General features: G+C 44.2%; 2 protein-coding genes across 2 annotated transcripts in view; both read right to left on the bottom strand.

The window, feature by feature from the left end:
• The window catches only part of LOC309550555 (receptor-type tyrosine-protein phosphatase kappa-like), a 408,935-nt gene that overhangs the window by 177,121 nt on the left and 205,156 nt on the right, over positions 1 to 26,658 (bottom strand). The gene's annotated exons all lie outside the window — the stretch shown is intronic.
• The window catches only part of LOC309562012 (receptor-type tyrosine-protein phosphatase alpha-like), a 57,895-nt gene that overhangs the window by 8,923 nt on the left and 22,314 nt on the right, over positions 1 to 26,658 (bottom strand). The window contains exons 10-14 of the mRNA XM_082266110.1: positions 25,046 to 25,181; positions 24,505 to 24,654; positions 20,870 to 20,969; positions 9,964 to 10,043; positions 138 to 272 (exon numbers count right to left, since the gene is read on the bottom strand). Coding sequence (XP_082122236.1) covers positions 138 to 272; positions 9,964 to 10,043; positions 20,870 to 20,969; positions 24,505 to 24,654; positions 25,046 to 25,181 — 601 coding nt within the window. The remainder of the gene's footprint in view (positions 1 to 137; positions 273 to 9,963; positions 10,044 to 20,869; positions 20,970 to 24,504; positions 24,655 to 25,045; positions 25,182 to 26,658) is intronic.

Raw genomic sequence — 26,658 nt, 5'->3', positions numbered from 1 at the left:
GACAGTGAGTGAGGATTAATTATGATGATGAGTAATGATGAGTAATGATGAGTAATGATGAGTAATGATGAGTTAAAGACAGTCAGTAATGATGGAGCAATGATAGGGAGTAACAATGCAGTAATGTCCATGCTGACCTCTTGCAGGTCCTGAGCTCTCTGCATCATCACCATCACAGTACATTTATAGTCCCAGACCAGTGCCCAGAAATCGGCCAATGTCTGCTTCATGGGTAGTTGGGTGGAGATCAGGACTTCATCCTTGCTGTTGGACTGAAAGAATAGGGAACGATGTGGATGAACAAAATTCCTAGGAGAGAAGACCACTAAGATACAAAAATACATTTAAAAAAAATGATGATCCTCAAATGCCCTGTGAGATTTTTTTTTTGTTCTGTAGCACTGCCCCCTAGGGAGCTGCTGAGATTGGATTCCCCTGGGTTACCCATAGCAACAGTCTGTCTAACCTATCACTTTAAGACTTAGCTCAGACAATGAACAGTCCAGGGGATTTGGTTTTGTATTTTATTTTAGAACTTGGATGGGATAAGGGATGAGTGGGATACTACAACTTGAGCTGTGCACAATTTCTAAGGACAACTGACTATAGTGTGTGCGGCAAGGCTGCTGCTTCACCTTGCCACTGAAGTGAAGTAGAAGATATGTTTCTGAATGAATTCCTCTTCAGGGTCCTAACCTGGCACCCCCTTTCTCACTTCCCGTGCATGCTAGACCTTGTCCACTGACTCTCCACTGGAGTGGTCCCCTTCCTGGGCAGACCTCTGGCAAGCTTCCCAGTACTCACAGACACGGTTTTTCCCTGGGTTGCTCTGCCTTCAGCTCCACTCATCAGTATCCTGGACCTCCTCGCTCAGCATCACACACTTGGTCCACTAGGCTGACCACCTTGTGACCACATTCCTTGTTGACAGGAGGAGAGACAGACGTCACCCTCCACCTGGGACCTGGCTTTCTACCCAAAGACCCCCTGTCACATGTGCCCCCGACTTTTAGGACCTATCCCAGAATGCACCACTGTTGTGCCAACCCACTGAGACAGCCACAAAAGCCTGTGTGTCACTGGCTGGGTTTCCTCCACTGTCCATCAGGCTCTCCCATTGGATACAGTGGGGACACTCCCTCAGCCCAGATGAATCACACCCTGGACACATGCAACAGGCAAAACTAACAATCAGGCTCCCCTGATAAGCAGACAGAGCTGCTAAGCTTTTACCAACCTTGCACCTACCTAGGAGGGTGCTACAGTTCAAAGGGGAAATTATCACTTTTGATGCTTTGAACATGCCTTAGGTGCGTTGTTTCAATAGAAGTGAATGGAGGTGGTTGCAAAAGTGTCAACGCCCACCTAGCTCTGCAAGCAGCGTTATTTTTGTGAGGCAATGCTAACCTTACTGTGTATACACCTCCATGTCCTGTTTCAACAGGCGTTGAGTGGCATTGTTAGGAAGTTTGGAGAAAGAAACATTTTTACTCAATCACCTGTGTGAAAGAGGCTTTACAGAGAAAACAACTACTTTTTTAAGTGGTAATTATTTCTCTGTGTGTCACAGCCCCGCCTCCTGATATATGTCTGACCAGGGGCTTACAGTTTAAAATAAAAATGTGTTCAGTTAATGAATATTCATACACCAGTAAATGTGAGCCCATTTTTGATTGGTGGAGGTAATGTTAATAGCACTTTTTTTAGGAACTGGATTCCATCAGCTTGACTCGGCCTGGTCCCTCCTGTTCGGGAAGTTATTTTTTATATATATACAGTGGGTACGGAAAGTATTCAGACCCCCTTAAATTTTTCACTTTTTGTTATATTGCAGCCATTTGCTAAAATCATTTAAGTTCATTCTTCTTCCTCATGAATGTACACATAGCACCCCATACTGACAGAAAAACACAGAATTGTTGACATTGTTGCAGATTTATTAAAAAAGAAAAACTGAAATATCACATGGTCCTAAGTATTCAGACCCTTTTGCTGTGACACTCATATATTTAACTCAGGTGCTTTCCATTTCTTCTGATCATCCTTGAGATGGTTCTACACCTTCACTTGAGTCCAGCTGTGTTTGATTATACTGATTGGACTTGATTAGGAAAGCCACACACCTGTCTATATAAGACCTTCCAGATCACAATGCATGTCAGAGCAAATGAGAATCATGAGGTCAAAGGAACTGCCTGAAGAGCTCAGAGACAGAATTGTGGCAAGGCACAGATCTGGCCAAGGTTACAAAAAGATTTCTGCTGCACTTAAGGTTCCTAAGAGCACAGTGGCCTCCATAATCCTCAAATGGAAGACGTTTGGGACGACCAGAACCCTTCCTAGAGCTGGCCGTCCGGCCAAACTGAGCTATCGGGGGAGAAGAGCCTTGGGGAGAGAGGTAAAGAAGAACCCAAAGATCACTGTGGCTGATCTCCAGAGATGCAGTCAGGAGATGGGAGAAAGTTGTAGAAAGTCAACCATCACTGCAGCCCTCCACCAGTCGGGGCTTTATGGCAGAGTGGCCCGACGGAAGCCTCTCCTCAGTGTAAGACACATGAAAGCCCGCATGGAGTTTGCTAAAAAACACCTGAAGGACTCCAAGATGGTGAGAAATAAGATTCTCTGGTCTGATGAGACCAAAATAGAACTTTTTGGCCTTAATTCTAAGCGGTATGTGTGGAGAAAACCAGGCACTGCTCATCACCTGTCCAATACAGTCCCAACAGTGAAGCATGGTGGTGGCAGCATCATGCTGTGGGGGTGTTTTTCAGCTGCAGGGACAGGACGACTGGTTGCAATCGAGGGAAAGATGAATGCGGCCAAGTACAGGGATATCCTGGACAAAAACCTTCTCCAGAGTGCTCTGGACCTCAGACTGGGCCGAAGGTTTACCTTCCAACAAGACAATGACCCTAAGCACACAGCTAAAATAACGAAGGAGTGGCTTCACAACAACTCCGTGACTGTTCTTGAATGGCCCAGCCAGAGCCCTGACTTAAACCCAATTGAGCATCTCTGGAGAGACCTAAAAATGGCTGTCCACCAACGTTTACCATCCAACCTGACAGAACTGGAGAGGATCTGCAAGGAGGAATGGCAGAGGATCCCCAAATCCAGGTGTGAAAGACTTGTTGCATCTTTCCCAAAAAGACTCCTGGCTGTATTAGATCAAAAGGGGGCTTCTACTAAATACTGAGCAAAGGGTCTGAATACTTAGGACCATGTGATATTTCAGTTTTTCTTTTTTAATAAATCTGCAACAATGTCAACAATTCTGTGTTTTTCTGTCAGTATGGGGTGCTATGTGTACATTCATGGGGAAGAAGAATGAACTTAAATGATTTTAGCAAATGGCTGCAATATAACAAAGAGTGAAAAATTTAAGGGGGTCTGAATACTTTCCGTACCCACTGTATATATATATATATATATATATATATTGTGACAGGAAGTCAGGTAAATCTGGGAATGTAGTCACTGAGAGGAGACACATTCCCACCTGCTTTGAAAAGTTCACTGATACTATAGGGTGTTGGCTGCAAAAAGAGCAAGCAGGAAGTTGAAAACCATTCAGCTGTTCAGAATGAGGAGATCAAGGCCTCTATAATTTGTCCAGAGAAAATCTATTGAGTGCTGCCTCCTGTCGCCGTGTGGGCTGGGAGAGGAAGGCAGACATACGTGTACCTCCCGACGCCGTGTGGGCATGGGAGAAGGACTGCTGCCTCCAGAAGCTGCATCCTGAAGCCATGTGGGCTGGGAGCAGGAGGACAGTCAGCGTGTGCCTCCCGACAGGATGTGTGGGCCTGGGAGAAGACCCCCTACAGCGATGTGAAGCTAAGGAGGGTAACCACGAGTGAAGACGTCTCAAAGGTGAGAAGACAAAGTGTTCCCTGTGAAGAGTGTGAAGAGTAAAGGATCCTGTTATAAATGAACATGTGCTGTGTGAAAGAAAACAAAGGGACATGTTCAATGGACAATGTTTGTGCTGTGTGAAAAGCAAACAAATGGACATTTGAGTGTCTGCTGTAGGATCAGCAGTGTCGGCCCAACAGTAGGTTGGAAAGACTTCTTAGGTAGGTTCCAGCGTGAGAAGGTAGCCGCCCACAGAGGCAAGGATTTATTTTGTCTTTTATTTTATTTTGGCTGTTTTGACGCTTGCAATTGTGTGAAGTAAATTGCATGAATAAATCAGTCTTGTTTTCAACCTCTGCTCGGCTATCTCTCTGTGCAAACGCACCCCCAAAGGGGTCATCCACGCCTACCACCGAGCTAATCCCTCACATATGGTGGAGGTATGCAGTGGGCATAAGCAGAGATCCCTGCAAGGAAGTGCAAATGTTTGATGAACTTTATCTGGTGCATGAGATTGCACAATCTATGTGTGCAGGAGAGAAGATCCTGACAGAAAAAAAAAAAAAAAAAGTGTTTTAAAGAGACAGCGGTCTCAAAATTATTTGATGAACTTTGTTGTGTCTGGTGCAAGTGACTGCACAAACTGTGTGTGCAGGAAAAGAGATCTTGCAAGAGAGAGAGAAAAACTACATGTGTTAAAGAGACAGTGGTCTGAAAAATTTTTGCTGGACTGTGAAAAATTTGTTTGTGGAGTTATTGAAGATGGGGCGTTCAAAACGCCTGAAGAATGCAAAGATAGATGAAATGAGAGACCGGATTCTATGGATGGAGGGGATGTTACCGTCTGAACCAGCCCCATCCATGCCTAAAGAGAGTCTACTAAAGAGGAAGGGTGTTGTCCCTAGCAACACTGATGAAACTGCTATGGAGACGCAGTGTGCTCAGATGAAAAGTAAACCCAAAATGGGGGAGATGCTGAAACAACGGAGCTTTGCAGCTCAACAAAAGGCTCATCAAGAGAGCATGGCAGGCTGGAAACAGAGACGCCAGCAGCCAATGGAGGCCATCGGTTTGGAGGAAACCGAGTATGTGTGCAGGGCTGAGTTGGATGCCTTGCAACGGAAAATGGAAGAAAAGGAACAAGCCTTGGAATTGCTTAAAATGGAGCATAGAAACTTGCAGGAAATGAATGAACTACTCAAGTCTCATGTGTTACAGTGGGAAGAATCCACTGCTCTTCTTTTGGTCGAGTTGCAAAAACGCAGAGAGACTATAATGGAGAAAGATACCATCCTCATGGAAAAGGAAAGTGAAATTCAGACTTTGCAGAAGCAAAGTATGGCTGATATGTTGGAGTTGCGTAATCAGCTGGAAAAAAGTCTTCAGTCTTTGGGAGCTACAAAAATAGACCTGCAGGAGTCGCAGGAACAGAATGTGGCTCTGAAAGCGACATTGTCTCTCAGCGACAAAGAGAAAAGTGAAAGAGAGGCTAAATTACTGAGTACTGTGTATGAGCTCACTACTTTGAGCAATGTGGTAGATGAATTACGTGCAGACTGTGAAAGTTGGAAAGGTGAAGCCCAACGTTTCCAGCAGCAGTTAAAGGAGAAAGAAGCCTGTGTGGCAGAATTACAGTCTCATTCCCAGAAGCTAGCCAATGAGGTGAAAGCTCTTATGCAGGGAAAAGGAGATTGTGAACATAAGAGGGAAAAAGTAGAGGTACAGCTTCTGGAATCGCAAGTGAAGGTGTCAGAAGGTGACCGATTGTGTGCTAAGCTGTCAGAGAAGGCAAACCGACTGCAGGTTGAGTTGGACAATGTTACAAATCAGCTTTCTCAAGCAGACAGCAAATCTAGAGAAATTGCGGAAGATTTTTCTATCTTGGAATCGCAGCTGCAAGACACGCAGGAACTCTTACAGGAAGAGAGGTGTCAAAGGCTGAGTTTTAGCACAAAGCTCAAACAAATGGAAGATGAGAAAAATGGCTTCCTGGAACAATTAAAAGAGGAGGCGGAAGCAAAGAAAAACCTATCAGAGCAAGTCGCAACATTGCAAGCTCAGATAGCGGATATGAAAAAACGCATGGAAGAAAGCGTTGGTTCATTACAGTGTGTTGAAGATGTGAAAAAGAAGTTTGATCAGATGCTTGGTGAAGAGAAGACTGTGTCTGCAAAATATGCAGAAGAACGCGCACGTGAAGAAACGGAGGTGCGTGATAACGAGAGCAAAGCCCTGTTCTTGGCTCGCTCTTTGGAGGAAGCTCTAGAGTGTAAGGCTGAACTAGAAAGAGTTAACCAACAGCTGTGTACAGAAATGGAAGATTTGGTCCGCTCCAAGGATGATGTTGTGAAAAGCGTTCAGGAGCTAGAAAAGTCTAAACGAGCCTTAGAACAGCAAGTAGAAGAGATGAAGATTCCGTTGCAGGAACTGGAAGAGGAATTACAGGCAACAGAGGATCTGTCCCAAAGAGGGGATAGTGTGCCTGATGCAGTTTTTAAAAGGATCAGTGTTTTGGGGTCTGTCCTGAGTGAGCCTCAGAAATGTGATGACATGTGGCTTGAATCACCCCTGTGGAATAAACCGTTCCTTCAAAAACTTCAGCAAACAAAGGAGCTGTGTAAGAAATGTGATGTTTTCTCAGTTCAGGCTGAAAACCTAGTGGAGAAAACTAAAGCGGAGAAAACTAAAGCAAGTGATATAAATCTGGGAGAAAAAAGCAAACGCCACCTAGTGGAGAAAACTAAGGCTGTTGATGAAAACGTGAAGCAAATTAAGTTCAAGTGCCTTTCAGGGAATATTTCCAAAATGGAACTGGTGAAAGACAGGTGGCAGAAATTTGATCGTGATCTTGAGATACATTCCATGTGGAATTCAGATAGAGAAAAGGAACTAGGTGACCTTGAGCGGTCAAATAGTTCAGCAGAAAGTGCATTGAAGAAACCTGTAAAAGAATGTGTTGCAGTTCCATGCTTCTTCACTGATGCAGAGAGGAGGTCTATAATGGATACCACCCAGATCGCTGGGTTCAACTGTGTTGTTGCCTTTAACCCCTATGTTGGTGGAAGGAAAGTTGATGATGTTCTGGTTGGCTACTTCTGTGGAAGAGTTTGGCAAGAAATATAAACTGAATATCAAATCAAATAGTAGGCCTTTACTGCGACTCGCTCAGGAGGGCGAAAAGTTTAAGAAGTTGATGAGTGCAAATGCTTCAGATCTGCCTATGAATATGAAATGTTTGAATGATATTGATATCTCTGGGAAAAGGAACAGGGGTCACTTTGAAGAAATGTGTGACAGCCTGTTGTCTCAATTGGAAAATCCTCTGCACAGCATCTTAGAGCAAGCAAAGCTCAAGAAGGAAGATCATTCCCTTTTACAACAAAAAGTCAATGATTGTGTACAGCTGTATGGAGAGGCAACTCAAGTCACAGAGGGATGTCAAGAGTCCCTACTTGGAACAAAGCTTAGTGAAGCAAAGGTTCTCAAAGTTTTGTGGAAAACATTTATGGATTGCAGAGAGAGGCGTCTTAAGAATGTTGAAGACCTTAAGACTAGCCCAATTGAGTTGCCTATGGATCACGGTCCTCCATGGTGGATTGGACAGACGGTTATGAGGGACAAGCCGTCTGACATTTATGAGAAAGCTGTCAATGAAGATGACAGAAACGAGAAGGAGCAAAATTATGCCAAAAATGCAGTTGAAGAATGTGTATATGAGATGAGAGACAAACTGTGTGGCATTTATGAGAAATCTGTCAGTGAAGATGACAGAAACAGTTTCATCCGGAAGCTTGAGGATAATAGGAGGCTTATCAGTGAGTCAGCAGTGCCTGACACATGCGTGCCTGGAAATATGTGTCCCAACCCTAGGGTTGAAACAAGAGGGGGGGGTATGTGACAGGAAGTCAGGTAAATCTGGGAATGTAGTCACTGAGAGGAGACACATTCCCACCTGCTTTGAAAAGTTCACTGATACTATAGGGTGTTGGCTGCAAAAAGAGCCAGCAGGAAGTTGAAAACCATTCAGCTGTTCAGAATGAGGAGATCAAGGCCTCTATAATTTGTCCAGAGAAAATCTATTGAGTGCTGCCTCCTGTCGCCGTGTGGGCTGGGAGAGGAAGGCAGACATACGTGTACCTCCCGACGCCGTGTGGGCATGGGAGAAGGACTGCTGCCTCCAGAAGCTGCATCCTGAAGCCATGTGGGCTGGGAGCAGGAGGACAGTCAGCGTGTGCCTCCCGACAGGATGTGTGGGCCTGGGAGAAGACCCCCTACAGCGATGTGAAGCTAAGGAGGGTAACCACGAGTGAAGACGTCTCAAAGGTGAGAAGACAAAGTGTTCCCTGTGAAGAGTGTGAAGAGTAAAGGATCCTGTTATAAATGAACATGTGCTGTGTGAAAGAAAACAAAGGGACATGTTCAATGGACAATGTTTGTGCTGTGTGAAAAGCAAACAAATGGACATTTGAGTGTCTGCTGTAGGATCAGCAGTGTCGGCCCAACAGTAGGTTGGAAAGACTTCTTAGGTAGGTTCCAGCGTGAGAAGGTAGCCGCCCACAGAGGCAAGGATTTATTTTGTCTTTTATTTTATTTTGGCTGTTTTGACGCTTGCAATTGTGTGAAGTAAATTGCATGAATAAATCAGTCTTGTTTTCAACCTCTGCTCGGCTATCTCTCTGTGCAAACGCACCCCCAAAGGGGTCATCCACGCCTACCACCGAGCTAATCCCTTACAATATATATATATATATATATAGGGCTTTTTTTCTCAGCAAATAGATGCAGGAACTTAAGCACGAGCTCCAAACCACCCCCCTCCCCCCCATGCACACACATTGCAGGTGGATGTGGTAAAATTTCAGTGGGACGGTCTTAAAGGGGCATTAAATACCTGGAGTGCATTAGGTACAGAGTGCAGAGTTCAGGAGTGCTCTACTTGCCGAGTTCAGGGGTGCGCTACATACATAGTGCAGAGTTCAGGGGTGCGCTACATACATAGTGCAGAGTTCAGGGGTGCGCTACGTACATAGTGCAGAGTTCAGGGGTGCGCTACGTACATAGTGCAGAGTTCAGGGGTGCGCTACGTACATAGTGCAGAGTTCAGGAGTGCGCTACGTACATAGTGCAGAGTTCAGGGGTGCGTTACGTACATAGTGCAGAGTTCAGGGGTGCGCTACGTACATAGTGCAGAGTTCAGGGGTGCGCTACGTACATAGTGCAGAGTTCAGGGGTGCGCAGCATACAGAGTGCAGAGTTCAGCCTTCTTCCACAGCTGCTTACCTCTGCATTCCCATACACATCTCACTTTCACTCCTCTTCAACTCTGACCTCTGCATGCACCCCCACCCCCCCCCCCCACCCCCATCCTCTGCCCCTGGACTCATCTTCTCCTCCCGCCTTAAAAGTTCCACCATTTTCACCATGTCTTACTTTTGTTGCTGTATTAAGCTGAAGCACCCAGCGGGGTCCAATACCTCCCTGCTCACTGTAGGTGGTTCCTCCTCTGTCACTTGCAGGGAGATCATCCAGTGGGGATGTTGGCATCTGCACTGCACCCCAGTCACCTCAATCTACCTTGTCCCCATCCTGCACATCCTGTGGCAGCAGCTCGGGAGATCAGATCTGTGGGAGCAATTGGGAGACAAGCTGGCACATGTAATCACAGAAGCCGGACTTCTGTGTTTACAAGTGATAGTGGTGAGCAGGGAGCAGAGGGCCTGAGCCAGAGGTGGTGGAACTGAGTTCCACCAAGTTCCAGCTGAAAAAATGCCCTGTATCTATCTATCTATCTATCTATCTATCTATCTATCTATCTATCTATCTATCTATCTATCTATCTATCTATCTATCTATCTATCTATCTATCTATCTATCTATCTATCTATCTATCTATCTATCTATCTATCTATCTATCTATCTATCTATCTATCTATCTATCTATCTATCTATCTATCTCCAAGAACAAAACAGTGTAAGATTAAAGCTTGATGAGTAGGTTGCATTCTTTTTTCATATGCTAAAATAATATTATAAAATTATATGTTTATGTTGCTTTATAATAATCCCGCCTTTTTCCATGACCGGGAAGTGTTGAGTTGAGAAGAGTCTTACATTCACAAACACAGCGTTGATGTATCCGGGAGCCCCCCGGGTGTTCAGTGTGGACATCAGGACCGGACGCCAGTGATCACCTGTGGACAGAGATAACACTGGAGGTGAGAAGACATCTGGCCATGGGTTGTAGGTTTTACAGCCAAAGATAAAGTGAAACTCAACTGAAAATCTGTTTTCTAGTTTTGTATGAGTTTTGTTGGGTTAGAACCTCTTTTATCACTGTGTCCCTGTTCAGGATATTCACACCAGTTAGTCAGAAATTGAGGAGATATTCCAAAGTTTACAGTTGAAACAGAAGTGAAGGAGAAGGCCTCAACGTGGACAGCTGTTCCAGTGACACCCATTAGAAGTGGCATTTCCACTCAATTTATGTCATCAAGTAAAGAAGAAGATCTCCCGACTACAGGCAGGAGGTCAGTCTCTTCCACATTCCAATTCTACCTAGAAATTAATTTTCTCTAGCGCTCATCGACAGACGTAGTCCTCGGTGATACACCACCTTCGGGTTATGTTACCTCCGCAGGAGCAGGACTAGACAGGAAATTAAAAAGCTCTGGCCACACCCTAGGGGCAGTCCCAGAGGGTATATCCTCTCTCTCTCTGCCTCAGCAAATCAGTTATTTTCTGTCTAGTTAGGAGTAAGGACCTAGACACCTTGCTGGGATCTTAGGTCCTGGCAAGAATTTTTTCTTAAAGGATTTTTTTTTAGACAGCTTTTTTCTCCAGTGTTCCTGTGAGATCTTCAAGCAAGAAAGCTGAACTGGGCGACGGGCTGGATGTTGAGATCCGGTGGTCACCCCAGTTCAGCCTACGAGCGCGTGCAGGCCATAGCTCCGCGCTGGGTCGGCCGCGACAAAGTCCCATTAAAAGGACTGAACCCGCGAGTTAAACGTCTCGCTGAAACGCCAAAGACCATGAGTCACGGCGTTCGTATCGGTCGACAGCCCTCCCGCCCCGGTGGAGAGGGGTACTGTCAGGAGTTGGTGCCCGCCTGGTTCCGGTATGGTGAGTAGTATGTTCCCCCTTTCCCCCTGACGGGTTTTGTGGTGAACGCGGGCCCCTCTCTGTATGGTAAGAAAGAGTCCTTTCTATCCTATAACATGTCACAGATCCTCCTACTTTGAGTGTGATTTTTTGTGTACAAAAAGCCAGGAGGCTTGGTTTGGGAGCTAACAATCTATTGTATACATGTTTAAAAGATGTAATCTGTGGCATTCTGGGAATCTTATGGGTTAAGTATAAGCTACCTACCAGTCAGAAGCCACGGACATGTAGACTGCCTTCCAAATCAGATCTCCAGCTATTAGCAGGCCTCCCAAACGGCCATGCGGTCCGCCAGGGCCGATACCGCCAACCACGCCATATCCCCAGGCAGAGACAGTGTTGTGTGCCTTGCAGCACACCGCCATTCAGCAGGCCGCCGCCATTTTTTCTTGCAGGATCGCACGAGCCGCCATTTTGGCGTAGCCTCGTGTCTCCAGCATGGGGGCGGCCATGTTTGAGGTGATCCTACACCTCGTGGAGCTTGGGGGAGGCGCCGGAAGGCGTGCAGAGGGGCGGAGCCGCCTCCTTTCTTCCTGGGCAGCCAGCCAAAAGACTTCCTGTTTGTCAAGACAGCGCTGTAAGCTGTTGCAGTTTAACTCTGAGCATCAAGTGGTGAGCCTGGGGGTCTATCTCTCTCTCTCTCGATCGATAGCTAGCAGGTAACACTAAGGGGCTTTTTTGTGGCGCTGGGGGTCAAAAAAAAAAAAAAAAAAAAAAAGAAAAAAGTTTTTTTCTTTACTTTTGAATTATATTATCCAGGAAGTAACTGGAGTTATCATGGACCCTGCCACACATATTCCCCCACCTGTTTCCCTCGAGGGGGCCTCGGGACCCGCCGGTGCACAGAGTATAGAGTCATTTACAGCAATTTTGGAGTCTATGGTGGCTCGGGTGGAGGCGGCCTGTCAGGGACGGGGGTCAAGGAAGCGACCCCCGCCTACCCCTATACTATCTGACACCTCTGACTCAGATTCAGAGATGGTCACGGCAGTTGCAGGTTCCTCTGCAAGGGTTGCTATCCCAGGTAAAGCCCCCTCAGAAAGTGAGGAGGACGCTTCTTCTCTTGCTATTATTCAGGAAGAAGCATTGGTGGACGCACTAGTTGTGGCAGTGCAAGAAACCTTAAAACTTGAGGCTTTACCGGCAGAAGCAACTGAAACAGAGATGCCTTTTGGTACTAATAAGCCCATCAAGACGGCGAAGGCTTTTCCTGTACCTAAATGTTTTGGTAATCAGATTAAAGGAGAATGGGAGCATTCTAAGCGTACCTTTACTATTTCCAAGCGTATTGCTAGACGCTATCCGTTTGAGGAATCCATCATTAAGAAATGGACGGTACCACCAATCGTGGATCCGCCTATTTCCAGGCTGAATAAAGCCACGGTTATTCCAGTGGAGGACACTTCGTCCTTTAAGGATCCGGTGGATCGAAAGATAGAAGCAGAGTCCCGCACTATCTTTTCTCTGATAGGGTCAGCATTTAGACCAGTAATCGTTATTGGTCTAGTTTCCCAGACACTTACGGAATGGGCGAAAATGGTACGCCAAGATCTTAGGGGAAAAGATATTCCCCAGGAGACATCTGATTTGATGGAACAGATCATACAAGGGCTACGGTTTATCTGTGACGCAGCCTTGGACACTACTCCCCTATTAGGGCATGCATCTAAGTTAGCAGTGATCCTCAGACGTGTGCTGTGGTTAAAATGCTGGTCAGCTGACCTAGGTTCCAAAAAGACCTTGACCAATCTCCCTTTTCAGGGGAATCGTCTATTTGGAGCCAACCTAGATGAAATCATTAAGGATGCCACTGGGGGCAAGAGCACTTTTTTGCCACAGGCTGCAAAAGCTAAGGGACCTCGCAACAAGCGAGGACCTTTCTTTACCGCCCATAAAGGGCGCCCGGCTGGTACTAGCGGGAAAGGCAAGACTCCTCCAGGAGGGTTCAAGAAGGGCTGGTCGGACAAGCAGAGGACCAACCCAGCCAAACCCGAAGTAAAGGAGTACACAGCCTGAAGGTGCGCCCCCACCCGGTTTCAGGGTGGGGGGACGTTTTCACCGGTATTCAGGACATTAGATCGAGCATCTACCACTACTACTGGTGCGATTCTTCCCTTCCAACATTTAAGTACCACAGGAAGCGGTAGTTACCGTTCCCTGAAAAGATCTTTTCCTTTACCTTTTCCTAAGATTAGTCCCGATACCTCACAGGAATCGGATCTGGTTGACCAGATAGGCCAAGTAGCCTCTAGTCGGGTGACTTCGGTCCCTGAGGTTCAACCAGAAAAGATCACCTTTCCTGATAACTATCAGGTATCTGATAAATGTGTGGGAACAGAAAACGACCAGACTTCCTCGGATGGTCGGGGCCAGATAGCTCTAGGGACGCCTGGTTCAGATCCAATCAGCGCCAGTGGTCCTAGAAATTCTAGGCTGGCCTCCTCAAGCCGGCCTGGCCGACTTGGACATGTTAGTCGCAGACGTTCCGTGGGAACTTCGTCTCAGGGAGTGTCTGTGGTCTCAAGGACCAATTTACCTTCGTGCTTTACAGTCGCTGGTTTTAATGGCCTGGCCATTGAGACCCAAGTACTGAAGGACAGAGGTTTGTCTAATTCAGTCATTCCTACCCTTATTAAAGCAAGGAAAGCGACTTCCAGCAAAGTCTATTATCACACATGGAAGACTTATATTGCGTGGTGCGAATCTTTAGGATTTCCTCCACGTACCTATTCGGTGACTCGAATATTGGCCTTTTTGCAACAAGGGGTTGAGCAGAAGCTAGCCTTGAGCACCATCAAGGGTCAAGTTTCAGCATTAGCAATCTTCTTTCAGAAGCCTTTAGCTACCAAATCCTTGGTGCGGAATTTCATCCAGGGGGTGCGGCACCTGGCTCCTCCAGTCCGCGCGCCCTTACCGCCCTGGGATCTTAATTTGGTTTTGTCGGTTCTACAGAAACCTCCCTTTGAAAACATCAGGGAGATTCCCTTGCTTACTCTATCCCAGAAGGTGGCCTTCTTGGTGGCTATTACTTCTGCTCGCAGGGTGTCAGAACTGGCTGCATTATCATGCCAGTCACCATACCTAGTGATTCATAGGGATAAGGTAGTACTTCATCCTAAGCCATCTTTTCTTCCCAAGGTGGTTTCAGATTTTCATCTGAATGAAGATATTGTACTACCTTCCTTGTGTCCTCAGCCCAAGCATCATCGGGAACATGCGTTGCATTCCTTAGATGTGGTTCGGGCAATCAGGGTATACCTGAAATCTACGGAATCATTCCGTAAGACGGATTCACTTTTTGTGATCACGGATGGCCCCAGAAAGGGTTTGCCTGCATCTGCCGCGACCATTGCCAAATGGATTAGACAAACGGTGGTACAGGCTTATTCTATTAAGGGTCAGAGTCCTCCGTTCCCTGTTAGGGCGCACTCCACTCGAGCGCTCAGTACTTCCTGGGCCTTTCGCCATCAGGCGTCAGTGGTCCAGGTATGTAAGGCGGCCACCTGGTCGTCGGTACATACCTTTACAAAATTCTATAAAATTGATGTGACGGCATCGGCGGATGCCTCATTTGGCCGCAAGGTTTTGCAGGCCGCAATTTGAGGAGACCGGTGGTCTACCTCGAGAGTTTTTTTCTGTTTGGAAAAAAAAAAAAAAAAAAAAAAAATTGTTTTCTCTTTTTTTGGTTGAGTCTCATCATTAAGGATGAGCATTGTAAACTTCTAGTTGGCACCGGTTGGGCCTTCTAGATTGGGATTTGATTTCCATTTTCCCACCCCTCATTTGTGATACTGCTCTGGGACGTCCCGAAGGTGGTGTATCACCGAGGACTACGTCTGTCGATGAGCGCTAGAGAAAAATGGATTTTTGTAAAATCTTACCGTAAAATCCTTTTCTCTTAGCTCATCGACAGACGTAGTCCCCGCCCCTCTGTTTTGGAGTTGGGTTGGGTTAAATTCTCTAAGCACTGCTTTTTCACATAACTGATTTGCTGAGGCAGAGAGAGAGAGGATATACCCTCTGGGACTGCCCCTAGGGTGTGGCCAGAGCTTTTTAATTTCCTGTCTAGTCCTGCTCCTGCGGAGGTAACATAACCCGAAGGTGGTGTATCACCGAGGACTACGTCTGTCGATGAGCTAAGAGAAAAGGATTTTACGGTAAGATTTTACAAAAATCCATTTTTTAGTATATTCTGTAGATGTGAGAACGCACTCCCATTATTTAGTCAGGAGGTGCAAGTCAGTCAATAGACCTTTGTTAGACCCTGAGGAGCAGTCGTCTCGATTCGTCCTCTTCCTGGATTCTCACCAGTTTGTCACCAGTAAGCTGTACAGACCTTCATACACTGATGTTCCGTCTTGTTAGACTTTCAAGCCATGCTACATTTATACCCGCTCACTATCAGTATATGAAGGAGTTTATGGTAAGAATGGTACAGCAAAGGAAAGTCATAGAATGGAAAGGAGGACTCGTGATCACATGCTGGAAGGTTCACTGATAAACTTATATTCCAGCCTGAAGAGTAACACCGCCACCTTCCTGCTGCAGTAGGATTAGCAGTACCGTCTTTTTAATTGTATAATTGTTAGATACAGTTGCACTATTGAAATTATTAATTAGGTTTAAAAAAAAAAAGTTTTTTTTCCTAAACCACTTCTGGACCAGGCCTTTTCCTGACACTTGTTGTTTATAAGTTAAAATCAGTTTTTTTTTTTGCTAGAAAATTACTTAGAACCCTCAAACATTATATATATATATATATATATATATATACACAGTATATATATATATATATATATACATATTCTTTTTTAGCAGAGACCCTAGAGGATAAAATGGAGATTGTTGCAATATCTTTTCTCACACCGTATTTGTGCAGCGGTCTTACAAACGCAATTTTTTAGGGAAAAATACACTTTTTTGAATTAAAAAATAAAAAAATAACTGTAAAGTTAGCCAATTTTTTTTCTATGATGTGAAAAATAATGTTACGCTGAGTAAATAGATACCCAACATGTCATGCTTCAGAATTGCGCACGCTCGTGGAATGGCGACAAACATTGGTACTTAAAAATCCCAACAGGCGACATTTTAAAAATGTCTACAGGTTACCAGTTTAGAGTTAAAGAGGGGGTCTAATTATTGCTCTCTCTCTAACGATCACGACGATACCTCACATATGTGGTTTGAACACCATTTACATATGTGGGTGCGACTTGCGTATGCGTTCGCTTTTGCGTGTGAGCTAACAGGGACGCTTTAATTTTTTTTTCCTATTTATTTTATCTTTTATTTTTACACTGTTGTTTTTTTTTGTTTTTTTTTTAATGTTTTTGATCACTTTTATTCCTATTACAAGGAATGTAAACATCCCTTGTAATAGAAATAAGCAGGACAGGACCTCTTTAATGTTAGATCTGGGGTCAAAAAGACCTCACATCTCACATCTACTTTAAAAAAGAAAAAAAAAAAAAGAAAAAAGGTCATTTTTTTCATGATGAAAAAAAAAAAGTGCCCCCACAACAAGCAGCTTGGGAGAGGAGTGGGCGTCCCAGGAAGCTGAGCCTCTCGGGAACATCTCTGGATAGAGGTGGGCTTAGGTAAGTATTAGGGTGCTGAGGGGGGCTGCTGCACACAGAAGATTTTATATCTTACTGCAAAGAATGCGTTAAGATAAAAAAAAAACCTTCTAACTTTACAACCATTTTAAGTTATTGTCAGTCTATATTAACCACCTCCCGCCCGCGCCATAGCCGAAAGACGGCTACAGCACGGGCTCTAATTTCCCGGAGGCCGTCTTTATGCGGCCTCCCAGTAACAGGCTCCCCGCGCGCATCGGGGAAAATCTGTGTCGGCCGTGTCCCTTGGACACAGCCAATCACAGATCGTAGTGAATGGCCAATCACAGCGGCCATTTACCACGTGATCGGAACGTGCAATGAGAGATGATCTCAAATGTAAACATATGAGATCATCTCTCATCGCCAGCTCTCCTTCCTCACACAGAGACTGCGTGTGAGGAAGAGGTGAGCCGATCACCGGTAAGGGGACACAGAGGAATGTAATCAGGGCACTGATCACCAGTGCCCTGATTACACAAGAGGTAAATAAAATGCCATAAGTGCCCACAGTGCCCACCATCAGTGCCCCCCATCAGTGCCCACAATCAGTGCCCATCAGTGCCTGCTCATCTAGGCACTGATGGGCACTGACTAGCAGCACTATGGGTACTGGGTGTGGGCACTGATGGTGTTGCCCATCAGTGCTCATCAGTGCCGCCCAACAGTGCTCATCAGTGGCACCCATCGGTGTCCATCAGTGCCACCCATCAGTGTCCATCAGTGCCGCCCCTCAGTGCTCATCAGTGCCGCCCCTCAGTGCCGCCTCTCAGTGCCCAGCAGTGCCACCTCTCAGTGCCCAGCAGTGCCACCTCTCAGTGCCCAGCAGTGCCACCTCTCAGTGCTCATCAGTGCCACCTATCAGTGCTCATCAGTGCGGCATATTAGTACCTCCTCATCAGTGCCACCTCATCAGTGCCCATAAGTGCCACCTCATCAGTGCCCATCAGTGCAGCATCATCAGCGCACATCAGTGAAGGAGAAAAATTTATTTATTTTCAAAATTTACTCACAGAAAATAAGAAAAACTTTTTTTTTTTTTTTTAATTTTCTGTCTTTTTTCTTTTTTTTTTTGTAAGAAATAAAAAACCCAGAGGTGATTAAATATCACCAATTTGTGTATTTGTGTGAAAAAAATGATAAAAATTTCATATGGGTACAGTGTAGCATGACCGCGCAATTGTCAGTCAAAGTGTGAGAGCGCTGAAAGCTGAAAAATGGCCTGGGCAGGAAGGGGGAGAAAGTGCCCAGTAGGCAAGTGGTTAAACACAATATATTCAAATAAAGTCTTATATGTGATTTTTTTTTTGTAGGTATTCAAATTAGTCATAGAGGTATTAGCAAGTTAACTGATGCATGTCAACACTTCTTTCTAGGAAGTTTTAATTTGAAAATATTTAGATCCAGGGAATATATGCAACTGTCTTTGAGGTCTTTGGGAGGGATTTATTTTTTCCTGTAAGGTTAAAATTTGTCCCAGTTTTTCCTAAACTAAAAAAAAAAGGACACTGCAAGAAAAGCATTTCTTTACTCAATATTGCAGATTACATAATGATTAACGAAAGAAAAGGTTTTCTCTATTGAAAATAATGGATTACAAAATCATCAATATATTAATTATACTTTTAATTATTTTATAATGTATCTTTTTATTGCTCAAGCAACTTTTTTTTTTATTAGATTTTGTGTTTGTAGCTAGGATTTCAGATTACAATATTGTTATAAACATATAATAATAATTAATACTGATATTATTAAAGTATTGCCACACATACATAGCCCATAATAATTATTATTCTAAGTAAACATTCAACTAATAAACTACTAAGGGGAAGAGAGAGAGAAACAAAACAACAGGAATATAAAGTTCTGTATTTTTCCATCTGTCTGTTGTCTTGTTTAGTTTTATTTCCAAGTAAGGGGGAAATGTATCCAAGTAGTGGAGTATGCGTTTATCCATTGTGTCAAGTTTTTTTTTTTTTTTTTGTATTTGTTTGGGAACTCCTTATTTCATTAGTCAGTTTATATAGTGGAAGCATTTTTTGCATATTTATTTATGTATTTGTTATATTTAGAACAAAAATTATATTTGTGTCAGATAAATATGAATTAATACATACTGTGTATAGTAATCAGGGCTAAAAAAAAAAAAAATCTACAATATATATTTTTCAAAACTTTAGTCAAATAATTATAATAGATTTTTTAATATGTTCAGGAATAATAAAAAAAAAAAATACAGATCCAAAAGATATTTTTTCTTCCTATTTTTAATCAGATAAATCTAAATTATTCAGTGCTGTTTTTCCTGATCAAAGCACATTGTCTAAAGAGCTCAATAACTCAAGCTGAAATTCTCCATCTATGCCTGTTTTGTTCAGATGGGACTGTGAGCAATGTCAAATAGAGATACACAGTAAATCTTAAACCAAATGTTTTCTGATTTTCTCTTTTTTAAGAAAACTGACACCGGTATCATTTGTGCTCCTTTTATGAAATGTGTATTTGTAAAATAAAGATTTTATTAAAACCTCAGTTTGGAAACCTTCATTCCCAAATCTCCTCTGTGACTAATGAACCCAGAATTTAAAAGAGGATTTTGCTAATTCTGTTTTCAAAAAGTGTAAAAAAAAAAAAAATACTTTTAATAAAATAAATAAAATAATAATAAAACATTTTAAACATACCTCTTCCAGCAATGTCAGAGATGTTGCCAGATATCACCGTAAATACCGTGACAACAATAATGCTAGGGCCATAATTCATGATTAAAAACCTATAAGGTTATCAGTGTAGAGTTAAAGTGTCACCTATGGGCAATTTATGGTACTGTAATTTGTCACCATTTCATGGGTGTGTGCAATTCCTAGACTTGACAAGTTTGGTATTTATTTACTTAATTCAACCCCATATTTTATATTTGACCAAAAAAAAATGGACATTATATTGTATATTTTTACATTATTCACTTCTGGACCAGAAGATTTTCCCCCTTAATGACCAGGCCATATTTTGCGATTCTGCACTGCGTTATCTTAACGGACAATTGCGTGGTTGTGCAACATTGCACCCAAATAAAATTGATGTCCTTTTTTCCCTACAAATAGAGCTTTTTTTGGTGGTATTTGATCACCTTTATGATTTTAATTTTTGTGCTAAAAACAAAAAAAAATGCGTCAATTCTGAAAAAATAAATAAATAAATAAATTTCACTTTCTGCTATATAACATTCCCAAGAAAAAAAAATGTAAAATCAAATTTTTGTTAACCTTTTAGGCCAATCTGTAATTCTGCTACATATTTTTTGTAAAAAAAATCCCAATAAGCGTATTTTGATTGGTTTGCGCAAAAGTTATTGCGTCTACTAACTATGGGAAAGATTTATGTCATTTTTATTTGTTTTTTTACTAGTAATGGCGGCGATCTGTGATTCTTATTGCGGTGGACAGATCAGACCCCTAACTGACATTTTTGGGGGGACCAGTGACATTACTACAGTAATCAGTGCTAAAAATATGCACTGTTACTATACTAATGACACTGGCAGGGAAGCGGTTAACCCAGGGGCAAACAAAAGGTTAAATGTGAGCCTAGGGGGTGTTTTTTAACTGTGAGGGGGATGGGCTTGTGAAATCAACACCGAGACCTGTGATCCTAAATAGGAGGAACACAGAAGCTCTGTGTTGAAAGCTGAGAGAATGGCTGTTGTAAACACGGCAGACCGCCATTCTCTCTTCACGGAGAGCGATCGCGGGTGCCCGGCAGCAATCGTAGCAGCTGGCTCCATGGATCAGCTTCCCTGCTGGCAAGTGGGCCCTCGTGCGTGCCCCCCAGAATCGCTCCCGCGAACCGCAGTACAGGTACGGCAATTCACGGCAACCTGCCGACGGCGGCTGGTCGTCAAGTGGTTAAATAAATTTTAGTGCATTTTTTCCTGAAGATATGAACTTGGAAAATAGCTGTGGCAAATATTATGAGACAAAAATAACTTTTTCAACCGCAATTTTATTCTCCAGGGCCTCGGCTTTGGAAAATGTATAGTTTTGTGGGCAGAGGGGGGGGGGGGGAGGTTTCTAAGCAGTTTTCTAGTAAAAATTATGATTTTAACGTACATAAAAAATTGGTTATTTGATAATTACCTGATAATTAATAAAATACATAATTATGTGTAAATAAAAGGGTAAAAAAAAAACGGATAAATGGCCTATTACAATTGTTCCCCTATAAAACAGTCATCTCACCTGGAAGGATTTCGGGGTTGTGATTCTTCTCCTGGTTTTCCGGCTTCTTTCCTTCCTTACATTGATAGATCTGATATAATTCTCTGAGCTTCTCCAGATCCTTAAAGATAAATCATTTTATTGAAGATTTATATTATCTCTAATATATAACTTAGAAGAATTACAGCCAAAATGTTTTTTCTTATTTTTGGATGGAGTGTGGAAGGGACAGAGTAGCACAGGGTTACTCAATGGGAGGTATTGGTAGGAATGAAGAGAGCGATCAGGTTGGTACTTTGAGACCAGGTTAGTGATGAAGCTGGGGGCCGAGTTGTGGATGGCTTTGTAAGTTATTGTTAGTATTATGAATCTAATTTGTTGGGTGATCGGAAGTCAGTGTAGGGATTGGCAGAGAGGGGTAGCAGACTCTGAACGGTTGGTAAGGTGGATGAGTCTGGCAGCAGCATTCATGACGGGCTCAAGGAGGTTAGTCTATGTAAAGGTAATCCAATGAGGAGGGAGTTGCAGTAGTTGAGGCAAGAGATGACCAGGGAGTGGACTAGGAGCTTTGTGGTGTCATTGGTTAGGAAGGGACGTATTTTTGAGATGTTGCGGAGGTTGAGGCGGCAAGCTTTGGACAATGATGGGACGTGGGGTGGAAAGGATAGTTCAGAGTCCACGGTTACATTTAGCACCCTCACATGCTGGAAATGGGTTGATAGTTGTGCCATCGATCTTGACAGAGAAGTCAGGGGAAGGGGCACTTGGGGGAGGAAATATTATGAGCTCGGGTTTTGATAGATTGCCTTTGGGGAAGAGGTGTGACATCCAGTCAGATATGTCTGTTAGTAAATTAGTGATATGTGGAGAGACTGAAGGAGTGGGTTGAGGGGTAGAGAGATAGATTTGGGTGTCATTGTGACAGGAGTCACTTAGGCTGGGGGGGCTCGTGGAACCCACATTACTTTAGAGAGGTTGGGAAACTACTCGTCCAGCTTCCCCGGCCCCTCTTATGTGTAAGTCACCCTGTGTCTATTAGGGGCACAGGGTGACCAAGAACCCCAGTCGGATCTGCACTAATCAGACTCGCTGTACAACCACATGGGACTCAGCATTTCGTGTTACCCCGTTTATCCTGAGTTCTATATGTGTGGTTTGTGTTGAAAGAGTGAAGGGCTCTTTCACTTGGGACAATTATATTTCTGGACAATATCCCTCAGGAAATATTTAAAGATACATTGCATAAAGTGTTTTCATAGACCCTTGCTAGTGGGGTGGGGGTTTGTTATTGTTGAATACCTGCATTCCATTGTTCTATTGTTCCTGTCTGCCTTGAGTAAGCTTATTATGGGATGCGTATTTTTTAAAGAATGGAAGGGCCTCTTTCACTTGGGACAATAACATTTCTGAACAATATCCCTCAAGAAATATATAAAGCTAAACAATTTGACTTTTCCGATTGCTTGAATATGGTTGGAGTCTCTCATAGACCCTTGCTAGATAGTGAGGTGGGGTGGTGTTTTTTATTGTTAAGTACCTGTATTCCATTGTTCTATTGTTTCTGTCTGCCTTAAGATCAACTTATTATGGGTATACAGTATATGTGTATGTGGATTGGCTGCTAAGGGGGAGGAGGGAGTTGTCCCACAGTGTATATCTTTTTGAGCCTGTGTTTGAATAAACAGTTCTTATTCTGGTCATCAGCGTAGAGATGGTGTTGTAAGCCATGGGAGGCTATCCTGTATCCCATTGTTCTATTGTTTCTGTTTGCCTTAAGATTAACCTATTATGGGATGTACAGTATATGTGTATGTGGATTGGCTGCTAAGGGGGAGGAGGGAGTTGTCCCACAGTGTATATCTCTTTGAGCCTGTGTTTGAATAAACAGTTCTTATTCTGGTTTCCTCCAAAACTTGTACTGTTTAGTTCTTGGGGTAACTATAGCCAGATTCACGAGTCTCGTGTTCCAGAGCTTAGGAAGCAGCTTCTTGGCGGAGATACCCAGTTGGGGCATCCGGTTCCGTCACAGTCATCAGCGTAGAGATGGTGTTGTAAGCCATGGGAGGCTATCCTGTATGCCATTGTTCTATTGTTTCTGTTTGCCTTAAGATTAACCAATTATGGGATGTACAGTATATGTGTATGTGGATTGGCTGCTAAGGGGGAGGGGGGAGTTGTCCCACAGTGTATATTTCTTTGAACCTGTGTTTTAATAAACAGTTCTTATTCTGGTTTAGGAAGCAGCTTCTTGAAGGAGATAACCAGTCAGGGCATCCGGTTCCGTCACAGTCATCAGCGTAGAGATGGTGTTGTAAGCCATGGGAGGCTATCCTGTATCCCATTGTTCTATTGTTTCTGTTTGCCTTAAGATTAACCTATTATGGGATGTACAGTATATGTGTATGTGGATTGGCTGCTAAGGGGGAGTTGTCCCACAGTGTATATTTCTTTGAGCCTGTGTTTTAAAAAACAGTTCTTATTCTGGTTTCCTCCACAACTGGTACTGTCTAGTTCTTGGGGAACTATAGCCAGATTCACGCATCTCATCTTCCAGAGCTTAGGAAGCAGCTTCTTGGCGGAGATACCCAGTCGGGGCGTCCGGTTCCATCACAGTCATCAGCGTAGAGATGGTATTGGAAGCCATTGGAGGGTATCAACTGACCCAGGCAGAAGGTGTAGATCGAGAATAGGAGAAATTCAAGAAAAGAACCTTGGGGAACCCCCGATGGAGAAAAGAAAAGGAGGAAGTAGAATTGCAAAATTGTAAGTAACGCTAAAGGTGCGGTTGGATAAGTAGGATGGGAACAGTCACAAAGATCAAGGAGTGGAGTTTTTTGAGGAGGAGGAGGGGGTGGTCCACTGTGGCAGCAGAGAGGTCAAGAAGTAGGAGTACAGAATAGCATCCATTGGATTTAGCCATTCGTAGATAGTTTGTGAGTATTAGGAGAACAGTTTCTGTGGAGTGTTGAGGGCAAAATTAAGACTGAAGGGGATCAAGAATTAAGTGGTCACTTTGTAGACCAGATGTTCTAGGAGTTTGGATAAAAAGGGGAGAAAGGAGATTGAGTTTTAATTTTTAAGAGTTATTTGGTGGGGTCCAGTGAGGGCTTTTTAAATATGGGGGTGACTAGTGCATGTTTTAGGGAGTTGGGGAAGAAGCCAGAGGAGAGGAAGCAAATAAACATGTGAGTTAAAGAGAGTAGGATAGAGCCAGAGGGTGACCGTAGCATTTGCAAGGGAACAGGGTCCAGGGGGCAGGTGGTTGGGTGTTCGTTAGAAAAAAGTTTAGCAACCTTGTCTGTAGTAGCAGAGTTGAGTGAAGGAAGTACATGGAGTAATAAGTGGGAAAGGTATCTGTACAGCCAAGATCTCCTCACAAATTTAAGCAATCTTATGTTTGAAGTGATTGGCGATCTCCTGGGCAGTAAGTGAGTTAGTGGGTGAAGGCAGTGGAGGACGAAGTAGAGAGTTGAAGGTAGAGAAGAGTTGACAGGGTCAAGATGACATGTTGGTAATGAGAGTGATAAAATAGGTCTGCTTGGCAGTAAGTAGGCAGGAATTGTATTTTTGGACCTAGTCCTGCCCCACAGACGCTAAAGAGCACAGCTACCTTTTTTTCAGACTTCTGGTGTCAATGAACACAGCTGAGACATTACCTGGAACTCCTTGTCGTACCCGCTCATGTTGGTCCTGCCATTCCGTACTGACATGTGACCGATGCGTTTCTGGATGTCCGATACCTGAACGATGGTGTTCCCACAGAGGAGAGCTTCCAGCAATGCGTCATAGAGGAAGATGTACTGCTCCTACCGGGAGAGGGGGAGAGGTATTATATTCTGACCATTGTCATCTGATGAGGTCACATGGAACAGTGAGACATTTTGGGGACATTAGAGTGTAAGCTCCTCTGGTACAGAGCCTCATGTGACTGTGGGGGAGGGGACATTAGAGTGTAAGCTCCTCTGGTACAGAGACTGATGTGACTGGCTCAGTGATCTCTGTACAGCGCTGCGGTATATGTCAGAGCTATATACTGTAAATAAGAAGTAACATCCATACCTATGTATTAGCTCTTGGTTGTCTATAAGGGAATATAGATAATTATGGGATGTTGGATGAGGTATTATGTGGAGGAAGGAACTCCGATGATAAAATCAGTGGTGTGAGATAAAGGAGAACAATGGTAGATGAACAAACCTTTTCCTGCACCATTTTCACTCTCTTCTTCCGCAGCTCTGACACACAATTATAGACGTTCACTTTCTTCACCGCATGCGCCATCTTCAGGAGAATATCCAGCGCGATAAACGTGCCCGTTCTGCCAATCCCAGCACTGCAAACATGGAGGACCGGGGTGTGAATGGGAAATATAAGGAGGAAGAGCTGGTCTCACCCACCACAGGCTGGACATAAGCCAGTCCACTGTTTTTTTTTTTTGTTGTTGAGGTATGGCCCCAAAATCAGAGGTGTAACTGGAACCCCCAGAGCCCTGGTGTAAGAAACCATAAAGGGTCCCACGGACTTGAGCCCCGGGCCCTTCCCATTGATTCTGGGGCTCTTTACTCTCATTGCAATGCCCTTTATTATGGTCCTGTAGCGGGACCTTTTCACATGTTCTGCAGCGAGACGCTTTCCTGCCCTTACATTAGAGTCCCCCCATACATTAGAGTCCCCCATTAATGTCCTCAGCCCCTCCTCTGGTAATGTTCTCAGCCCCCCCCATTAATATCCATAGCCCCCCCTCCATTAATGTCCTCGGACCCTCCTCTGGTAATGTTTCTCAGCTCCCCCCTATTAATATCCACAGCCCTCCTCCATTAATGTCCTCAGTCCCTCCTCCGTTAATGTTCTCAGCTCCCCCCCCATTATTATCCATAGCCACCCCCCCCCCCATTAATGTCCTCAGGCCTCCCTCCATTAATTTTCTCATATCTGTAATATCCATAGTGCCTCTCTATTAATGTCCTCAGCCCCCCCTCCCTCCATTAATGTTCTCAGCTCCCCCCCATTAATATCCATAGCCCCCCTCCATTAATGTCCTCAGGCCTCCCTTCATTTATTTTCTCAGCTTCCTAATTAAAATCCATAGTGCCTCTCTATTAATGTCCTCAGCCCCCCCCCCCCCATTAATGTTCTCAGCTCCCCCCTTTAATATCTATAGCACCTCCTCCATTAAAAGAGAAGTACAGCCAAAGCTCATTTGGCTGTACTTTCTCCTGTGAATCACAGACTGCACTCCTGTGACCCATTTTCAGCAGACAGTGGGTTGAAGCCCGCTGTCTGCTAATGTCACAGAGCTAATCCAGGCTTGGGAAAGATTGTGATCATATGGTCGGGATCCGCCCACATGCCTGGACAGGGACCCAGCTCAGCCTCTCAGTGAGCTGCTGAAAGCCTGAGCCAGCTGATCCCGCCCCCTCCACAGAACTCCCTCTCCAGGGAGCACATGGGGGGGGGGGGGGTTAGAGCAGACAACGGTCACTGACAGGCACCAGCTCTCTGCTCACTGAGTTCTGAGCGTTCAGTGGTTTTTGATCGCTCTGTTCTCAGCCTTAGAGCCGGCAAGGGACAAATGCAGCATCCACTTAGGTAAAGTATGATTGTAAAAAAAAAAACATACTTCTATTTTAATGTTCACAGCCCCCCCCCCCATTAATGTTCTCAGCTTCCCCCATTAGTATCCATAGCCCCCCCCCTCTATTAATGTCCACAGCTCCCCTACCTACATCTCCCCCCATTGCCCCCTCCTCCTGTTTAACTTTACAGAGTGGGGAGGGTGGGAGACACAGCACGTCTGGACAGAGGGCTAA

The sequence above is a fragment of the Pelophylax lessonae genome (genome assembly GCF_965119305.1).
Source record: "Pelophylax lessonae genome assembly, chromosome: 1".
NCBI classification, from domain to species: Eukaryota; Metazoa; Chordata; class Amphibia; order Anura; family Ranidae; genus Pelophylax; species Pelophylax lessonae.
This window is presented reverse-complemented; position numbering and strand designations above follow the sequence as displayed.